Source organism: Umbelopsis ramanniana (assembly GCF_025399195.1).
Source record: "Umbelopsis ramanniana AG unplaced genomic scaffold K450scaffold_115, whole genome shotgun sequence".
In the NCBI taxonomy this organism is placed as follows: Eukaryota; Fungi; Mucoromycota; class Umbelopsidomycetes; order Umbelopsidales; family Umbelopsidaceae; genus Umbelopsis; species Umbelopsis ramanniana.
The window spans coordinates 1-9332 of record NW_026252201.1 but is presented as its reverse complement, the minus strand read 5'-3'; the positions used below and the strand labels follow the sequence as shown (position 1 = coordinate 9332).

At 39.6% G+C, this 9332-nt stretch overlaps 3 protein-coding genes across 3 annotated transcripts; 2 read left to right on the top strand and 1 right to left on the bottom strand.

Annotated features, from left to right (window-relative positions):
* Window positions 1-2219: 2219 nt before the first annotated feature.
* Window positions 2220-3030, top strand: K450DRAFT_275976 (uncharacterized protein; the record flags this gene model as incomplete). The annotated part of the gene is made up of 3 exons (XM_051593201.1): window positions 2220-2433; window positions 2504-2567; window positions 2607-3030. The coding sequence occupies 3 exons, from the start codon at window positions 2220-2222 to the stop codon at window positions 3028-3030; spliced, it is 702 nt and encodes a 233-aa protein (XP_051440052.1).
* A 421-nt stretch (window positions 3031-3451) lies between these two features.
* On the top strand, window positions 3452-5724 carry K450DRAFT_275975 (uncharacterized protein; the record flags this gene model as incomplete). The annotated part of the gene is made up of 12 exons (XM_051593200.1): window positions 3452-3557; window positions 3619-3673; window positions 3734-3852; window positions 3921-3956; window positions 4026-4039; window positions 4115-4302; window positions 4365-4521; window positions 4592-4704; window positions 4770-4889; window positions 4958-5265; window positions 5326-5471; window positions 5542-5724. The coding sequence occupies 12 exons, from the start codon at window positions 3452-3454 to the stop codon at window positions 5722-5724; spliced, it is 1545 nt and encodes a 514-aa protein (XP_051440051.1).
* Window positions 5725-8545: 2821 nt separating this feature from the next.
* On the bottom strand, window positions 8546-9163 carry K450DRAFT_263584 (uncharacterized protein). The gene has a single exon (XM_051592667.1). The coding sequence runs from the start codon at window positions 9151-9153 to the stop codon at window positions 8824-8826; it is 330 nt and encodes a 109-aa protein (XP_051440050.1). The 5' UTR covers window positions 9154-9163; the 3' UTR covers window positions 8546-8823.
* Between the last annotated feature and the right edge of the window lie 169 nt (window positions 9164-9332).

Here is a 9332-nt window from a genome sequence, read left to right as displayed (position 1 = left end):
GTATAGCGTTGAATGAGGATAATAGTGTTGTCAGTGATCATACCGTCATATCTCATGCCGAGCAGAGCAATCCCTTTGGTAATTTCATGACTGATAAAGTGATATTGTGGTAGCGTCATTAAATGACAAGATATTTTAGAAGAACAAGTTGTACAACCTGGCGATTCTGATACACAGCAATCCATAGATGATGTTGGTCAAGGATCAGGGAACATGGTGGAAGAAGTTGTAAGTTTGTATCTTCATATTTTGTCGCAAGGTGGTGATGAGGTATTAAGTCTTGATTTTTTTTTCTTTTCTCCAGGTGTTGGAAACACGGAAGAGAAGCAGAGAGGAAGATTCATTGCAAACACCTTTGGATGGGCCAGGGGGTTATCGCCCGAAGATGACAGGAGAAAGCTTTGAGGAGCACAAGCAAAAGTATCTGACTATGAAAATGAATTCAAATGGATGCTACAATCTGGTCGATTTGTCGAGGATATTTTGTATGAAGCTGGAAAGGGCATCTTATATGAGCAGTAAGTAACAGCACACAAGCTTCGACAAGGCGTTTTCAATTCACCTTGCTTCTTTTTTTTTCAGTATGTTCCATTCGTTTGCGTATGGTCTGTAGCGAGTCTTTCGTTGACTTCTTATTTCCAGTGTTATATGGCAAAGGTATGTAGATTGACCGATAGCGATGATTGCTGATCAGACGACGTACTTCTATCGACCAATGCCATCGTTAAAAAAAACCTTTAATATTTTTCATGACTATGGACAGTTATCTGTTGTTGATGTGTTTTCATAGAAATTGAGACTATTTAGTATGGGCAAAGTTGAAGGAAAAAGTCCCATGAACTTGTGACAAAATTGTTATGGATATATAATATTTTGTGCTGACGGCGCTGTACAACATAAGTAGCTGCAGTGACGACCATGAAATAAGAGGCTGAAGGCGATGCAAAGGACGGTAAATTTGTAAGAAAGAAAAGGTGTTATGTTCCGTTTGTGTAAGCCAATAAGGTAAGTAATGGGAATGTTCTAGTGGTGGCCGATGGTCGTTTCCAAAAGGAAGGAGTTGGCCAAAGTCACCAAATATCACCACGGGGTAAGCCATCCCGCGAATGCATTCAGAACCGGTTGCATTGCGGAGTGTATTCCCTAGATTATCCACCATCGTGCAAGATATCATGGAGCATTCGTCAATTAGGAATAACGTTTGGGGTTATCTTTGAGGAAGTGATCTAATTGTATGCTGTTTGTTCAACGGGTTAGATCATATCAAAAAAAGGCGCTAATGAGTAATTGTGAGTGTGGAAGGGATGTGGAATAAGGTATATGGTAGGACTTGTTAAAAAAAAAGTTGTATAAGAATAGTTAGTTAGAATGTTTTTTGCTAAAGCCGTCCTAACTATTGGAATGCCTGGAGTAGTACCTAGGGATGTAGTTGGAGCTGACGAGGTAGCAACATGAAGGTTTGAGAAGTCAAGACTGTTGTATTCAGTACGAAGTTCATAGTCTTCTATGGTTAAAAAATCACCAGTGATAGTTTGCATAGTGTTGAAAATTTCTATGGGAATAGCAGCGGGCTGAAATATTTTTCAACTTTGAAAGCATTTAAAATAAGTTGAGCCCCGTGGGCCCAGCCGACATGATTTTCAAAAGCCATATGCAACTACATACAAATGCCAGGTAGATTCGGGTGTAATGTCAGCTTCTGTTAAAACTTGTGGTGAAACACACACACGAATTGGCAGCGGTTTATGAAAAAATGTTAACAATGGATGGGAACACAAAAGTAGATCATATACTCATTCATTCCATATACATCGAAAATAGCGTTTTCGTTATCGGTTGTAGGATAACTGATGTTTTGAGCATATATAAATCCACAAGTCATTGCGAAGAACATGTTAAAGAGATTAAAAACAGTTTGGTGTCTGGTATTTTCCTTTTTTCTTAAGGTGGTGTTGTTCTTTGAAATAACTTTTGTGCAACAATGGTGATGATAGCAAAATAATGTGGGGGGTCATAAAATGTTGGGGGTGGGAGGAAATAAGTTGCCTGTTTTGAACAAGATTGGTGGGTTACATTGATGCGGCCACGCGACATGGTTTTGGGTTTGATCAAAATAATCTTATTTTAGGAAGATTGATGGATGGCGTTTCATCGTTGTCGAATAAAAAGATGAAAACTTTTAGAAAGATGGAAATTCTAAATCATCTTTTCAAAACATCATGTACGTTACTCTAACCGGATCATTAACGTCTCTTCCTGTGTGGAGTTCCAGTGAGGTGAAGATGAGGAAGGCGAAAGCCGACCTGGATTTTGCAGCCTACTTTTTAGTAAGAGAGGGAACGACAAGAGTGCTTTGCAATGTTTCCAGTCTGGCCATTTTGGAATTTCTTCGTGAAGGCAATATTTCTGTTGGAGATAAGGTCCATATTGGTGGTAAGGTTTCCCATCTTGGTCGTTTTTTCATTGTTGCAATGTAACTGAACGCTTCGTTTTCACATGCTAGGTGATCTTTCTGCCAAGATGTACCGTAGTGGTGTATCCCTTTCCGTGAACGTGGATTTCCTAAGGTTGGCAGAAACCTTCTAACCTGACGTGCAGCCAAGCAGGAATATCACCACTCTCAGAGCCAGCGATCAATCAAAGACCACTGTTGAAGACATGCTAAGCTATCTCCAGCCGAGCACCACTGCCACGGTCAAGGATGGTTTTGATGCTGACAGTCTAAGGGAAAAAATGAAGCAAGCTGAAAAAGCGTACGCAAAATCTGTCAAGGAAGCCCAGAAGTTGGCGGTAAGTGCTGGAAATGGACAAGACGAAGAAAATGACTCAAGTAAATCTGTAATTCTGTCAAGCCATTATGAGGAAGAAGAAATCTCTAACATGGAACTTGACATGGAGCTTGAGGGATTGTCAACACAGACGATCGAACCTCAGCATCCGATTGGTCAGAGTTGTCTGGCCTCATCCGTAACTGCAAGAGCAACTGGATCATATACGCATTGGAGTGAAGATGGTGAAGTGAAAAACTGAGTGACTACCTTTGGCTGAAAATAATAAAAGCTCTTTGATGATGCCGAAATTTTTCTGTATGCTTAATGATCTTGATTTGAATTTTCTTTTTTTGGCGTACTGGATGATATAAAATAAACAAATGTTAGAGAATCAGTAGATGTTTTCGATGGAATGGTGATAGATTATTGGACGAGAGGTTATGTATCATATGACCCTGGCACCTTTGGTATTCGCGTGAAGATAAGATGGTGTTGGTAGATGATAAAGTCTCATACAGGAACGATTCATGATGGTAACAATATCACAAATTTGGCAAATTTGGCATGTCAAGGGTTTTTTCTTTTGGTACCAGTCATCTTCCACTGTAATCCACGATCACGTTGCTGATAATTCGACTACATTAATTTTGTTACGGTGGAAAAGGTCGGGTGCCTTAATTATGTCCGACTCTATGCGTCAAGCTGTCATTTTACGAGTAACTTGTCCCTACTGCGAACGAAGCGGATTTGTTCATTCTAACCTTAGAAAGCATATGTTAAGTCATGGTAGGCAAGAAGCTTGATCCTAAGAAGAATGGGTTATGTGAATCTAACGATTAGCCTTTAGGCATTGAGATTAAGGACTACCGCAGCAAGGGATTTCGGAGAACAAATGACCAAAAGTTAAGACGTTTCCAATCAGCTATCATTGACGTGTTGATATATGTCTAATTGTTTTATAGGTATATATATACATCTGCAGAAGATCCTGATGCAGTGGTACATCATGAATGCATCGCATGTGACTATCATTGTGTCGATGTCAAGGATTTGAAAGCACATATAACGCAAGATCATAACGGTATTACTTTAGTTGGCATGTAGTACTTAAACCTTATAGATATTTTTCATCCTTTATACTCTTTGTAGTGAAAAGCGATGAAGGTGTTCAGCTGACGTCAGATGGTAAGTAAAATATGTAAGCATAGCTGGAGCGTTTGTAAAAATATTAATGGATGGTCTATTGTTCATAAGATGACAGGGAGGTGGTAAGGTTTACAATATTGTAAACGTTGCATGCATATACGTATATTTTTCTGAAAAAAATGTTGGTAATATTATAGGAATCTCATCAACTCGATAACTTTAATGAAGAAGAGGAAGAAAACAACAACACTATTAGCGCGGTAGCACTTGAAGTGCTTACGAAGGCTTACAAGCTTATGCGAGAAGAACAGAAATGGAAGTTGTCCACTGGCAAATATGTGGAAGATGAGCTATACAAGTTTGCTAAGAAATGCGTGTATGATCAGTAAGTTGCTATGACAACTGGTAGACGATAAATGTAACTTTTAAAAATACATATTTTGTTAGTCCATCTCTTTCGTTCATCCTAGATCCTTATGATGCTACCTATCTACAGCAAGGTGTTTTCACAGAGGCCGAAATTGATGAGATGAAGGCCTGTAACCGTGTCATCATGGAACCTTTACAAAAGGATGTCATCGCTTATTTGAAGTTATTCAATTGTGTATGTGGACTATGACATAGTGCTACGAGGGATTATCATTTGCATTTTGCTAATGTTGTCTATTTGGTAGACTACAACAGAACAATTACGAATGGCATGTTTAAAGAATTTGGAATGGTACCAACCGTTCAATAGGAAAGAACACTTTTACCAAGACTGGATACGGAGGACCATTGACATGATGTAAGTAATCTGCTTGTGGGCTTGGAAGTTAAAGATTCTTGTGTTGATGGCTGTCTTTGTCGCAGGATTGCAGAATTTGAGGCTGGCAGTCTAAACTCACAACATTCCGAAAGCTGGTACATGGCTAGGATATGGACAATGATCGATAGAGTGTTTGCTGATGTTGAGGATCTGGAAACAGTACGGTAGGTCATTATTTATTATATGATATAATGTAAAAAAGATGTCATTATAAAGCTCTATCAAAAAATAGGGGGGAATCCAGTAGCATTGCAACTTCCACAAGAAAGAATCAAGACAGGGTGATAGCGTCAATGGTCAAAATGAAAAGAAAGGCAATGGGCAGAAGGGGCGACCTCATTCTTAGAAAGAATTCAGCTGAGTATGGTTGTGCTGAAGCTGGCGCCAAGGACGAAGGAAGTTGGGGAACGAAAAAGCTCATGGAGAAAGGAGTCAAGGCTGCCAAAACTTTGAAAGACATGTTGAATAATTTGTGTGACTTGGTTGACAACGTGGAATCGTCTGTAAGACAACTTCGCACCATTGGATATATCCTTTCTGGTAGGCTTATAATCATAGTATGCGTCAAGAAAATACATTATAATCAATGTTTTGTAATAGGTTTGTCCATGGAATTAATGGTTATGGATTCCCCAATGGGCTACTGTTGTCGGATCACAAGGTCCAAGTTGTATTCAGTACCTACAAGTGCTTTGCAAGTCAGGCGCAAATTACTGCCATTAATGTCAGCTCTGATATCGACAAAGGTAAGTTTGTGATTTCAGAATGAGGAATGAGCTTCAATACTACTTGGTACTCAAAGTTTGTTTTATTAAGTTGCTGGTGCTGAAAGTCATTAATGAGGTTGAGCACCATGATTTGGATGACGATGATTTGGAAGACTCTCTAGCAAATACATTTCAGGAAGAATCTTCAAGAATAGGATCTCCAAAACGTACAACAATTGTCTTTCCAACTTGTAATGTCACACCAACGAAAAGAAAGCAAAGTAGCACATGAATATAAGAAACTCTCTCTGGTAACTCTAACCCAAGGTTGCATATACCTAAGACCAGAACTCTAACGTCTCCCCACACGAAAATACAGATAATAAGTCATGAAAAGAACGATGTTTTCAGGAACTTGACTATCAATGATGTCCTTCATGAATATTTGTTATATCGTTAATGCATTTCTTAAACTTCAAACATCGCATATCCGAAGCTCCGCGAGACGTTACGAAAATCTGCCAGAAACAGAAAGTAGACAGTTTTCTTGAAGCTGACTTCCAACTGACAAAAGCAATACCCCCTTCGGTTACCGAGAACAAGAATATAAGGAGATATTTTAGTTATTACTGGTAGCAAATTCTGGTATATTTCTTGTTTGTGGCACTTGCGGATTATTTCCATGGAACCGAAGGACTGCCAAACTCTAGCGAAAATCCGTGGTGGTTTAAAGGATAATAAAATGGAGTTCTCTCATAAGACCCACTCTTTGCTAATCAAATAGCACTCTTCGGTCATTAAGTATAGTGTACAAGGCGAGACGTACAAATGACTGGTGGAAATGCCAATAGATTTTTTGTTCTTTCACGGTTCCACGTCAGTTCCAAGCATCCGCTATTATCTCACCAAAGCAAAGTACCATTTTTCAGTCGCAATCAGTCTTCCATGCTGCAACCAAAATACATGTGAGATATGAGATATCAGTAATTCACGCTCACATTGAGCACTCGCGATACGACCGATGTGAGCTAAAGGAATTTCAAATGTGTACATCGGAGACAGAACATAATAAGCACAAACACCGACTTTCAGAATAAACTTTCAACGAGAACTCAGTAGAGAGGTAGCTGTTCTTTTCTAGTTGTGATATAGATACTTGAGCAAAAAACTAGTATCCACTGGCATCGTCACATAACGCACGTAGAGTTTGCAGTGACACTGGTATCCTGTTTATTCAATGTACTATAATTCCTATTTCCTATAGAAAAACACAGAGCCTCGTAGTACGATAGCACGTAGTGAGACTCGATCATTGTCAAATCCAATGTGGTGTTTTGAAACTAGCTAGTGTCTTTCGCTTTGCAAAATTTGCGTACAATGCGTGATAAGCGGGAGAAAGTTTGCCAACGCCTTACATGTCTTTCATCATTTGCGTTTTTATCATAGCTCATGGTTACGATTCTGATCATCTTTTGCAGTTAAAGTTCCTAGGATTTCAATCATATTTGATTACCTGAAGCACACGTTGAACCAAGTTCAATGTACAGGTACGAATACTACAGTGTGATGTGACAACTATAGCGTATATTCTGATTGAATGGACTTCGAACAGATTACATCGATGGTATTTGACGATGCCAACGACAGTTCTTCCAATCAGCTATCTCTTGATAGCATTGGTCAGTGTCGCAAGCGAAGAAGGAATCAAAGCTGGGTTATCGCAAATCATTATGCAGAAACAGTAGACGTGAACTTCAAGTTGCTCATTAGGTGCCTTCATTGTTTGCAAACTATCAGCTACACACCAATTATACGAGTAGCCCAATGATTTCACATTTGCTTCGCCGACATGCTATAACTAAGAATAGTCCGGCACGCGCTGAGAATATTGACTTTGCAAATCCTCTCATGAACTCTTGTTTTTCAACGCACACAGACCATTCCATTTCCATCCGAAAAGTGAGATACCCTCACTGTTGACTTGATGATCGAATGCAGCTTTCGTTGAGCATCGTTGAAAAGCCAAGTTTCAGAAGGTTACTATATTATGCTCGGCATAGCACCCATGCCGAGATCAAAATGGCCGGCGCCGACACTCTTCGCAACCGTATCTTTCGCTGCTTTGATCTGAAGGTTGAAGAAGTTGAAATGATACTTAAGGCACAAGATTGGATAAGCTATACTACGGATGTTAGTACTGGCCCTTGGAGAGTTTTCTACCACGTAATAACAGCCCATTGGACAGATTATGATTGGGAAAAAGAAAGACTTGCTGATAGCCTTCATTCAAATCCTTGGATACCAGACAGGTAACCTTTTACGGCACAATTGCTTCGTTTTGCGATGTAAGTCTATGTATACTAAATAAATGTATCACAGGCGACAATCTAGCGACCATTTTTGTCGATGCAATTAAAGATTTGGCCATTACGACAGACAATGCTAGTAACATGCTCAAAATGGTTGAGAAGGTTGAGGAGATTTATTCGACGAAGCGATCACTTCCACGCTCAAGCTTGTGTTCATCAAATGTTTTATCTTGGACAAGTATTGAATCTTACCGTTCAGGATATTTTGAAAGCTGGGATAGGCATTGGTCCCGCTGATTATTTAGCAGATATGAGCATAGACAGTTCAAGAGGAAAACCGGTCGACAAGCTCAGGCAAGGTGTCGTATGGATCAGATCTAGCCCTCAAAACATAAAGCACTTCAGACGCTGTTGTCAAACATGGGACCTACCTGAACTACAGCTTTTCTTAGACGTCAGAACTCAATGGAATAGTACATACGAAATGATCCAAAGTGCAATTTTGCTTTCGTCAGCCTTTGATTAGATGATGGCAGTTGACCTGAGCATATGAGGCTATCTGTGATAGATTGGAAATATTTCAAGGTAGCTATGCTTATATTGGAACCGTTTGAGCAGTTAACAAACTGAGCTCTGCATTTCGATCCGCAACTATCACTATGGCAACAATATCATACGTGAACTTGCGGAATGGTCTCTCCACCATACAAGATATTTTATGTTGTTGGTATTGTCACAGTTAGTGTTAATTCTGACGATTTAAAGCACCTAATACTTCACTCGCACAGCAAATCAGCATAATCCTCGAACTGACTTACAATCGGTGTGACTAAAGCCATTGCCAAGTTGGACACGTACTTTAGCAAAACTTGAAATGGTTCAATATTGGCTACAGCGATAGCTTTAGATACTCGTTCCAAGTTTGTGTTCTGGGAAAATTCTAATCTCCAATGGCAGCATATCGATGCTGGCAGGGAGACAGTGCGCCTTGTTGCTCGGTACGATTTTAGGCCTCCTCCTACTAACTTATCACAGATACTGTTTCGGTAAGGCGTCGTTCAAGAATCAATTTACGGATTGATTTACCGAAAGAATATCGCCAGCAACGGATGATTTTTTTGATATGCTACAATGTTGAAAGATGAGAGAAGCAGCATATCCGAACTCAGTAAAATGGCGAGGAAACATTTGGATGTGTGTGCGAGCTCAACTCCAAGAGAACGTTCCTTTTCGCAAGCTCGATTATTTATCCCATATCTGCGAAATAGGTTGAAGCCTGACTGATTTCCTACTATGTTATTGTGGTCAAAAAAAAGGTTACCTAGGTGAAGACATGTAGCAGCATTCTCTTGAATTGAAGCGTTAGCGAACCCAATCAATCCAAAGCAAATAAAACAAACACTATCGAACATTGAACAACGTAACAAGTCTATACAGTCTGTACTAAAGGGGAGCTGTAAGCTTTGGGAACAAGTCAAACCCAGAATCCAAACCACAAGACAGTCACTTGATACATTTAAACCCAGAGTTGATACATTTAAACTCAGAGTTCATACCAAAAGACAGTCACTTGATACATTTAAACCCAGAG

Coding starts and splice junctions, on each gene's coding strand:
- K450DRAFT_263584 (XM_051592667.1), bottom strand. CDS start 9,153: ATGTTCGATAGTGTTTGTTTTATTTGCTTTGGATTGATTGGGTTCGCT.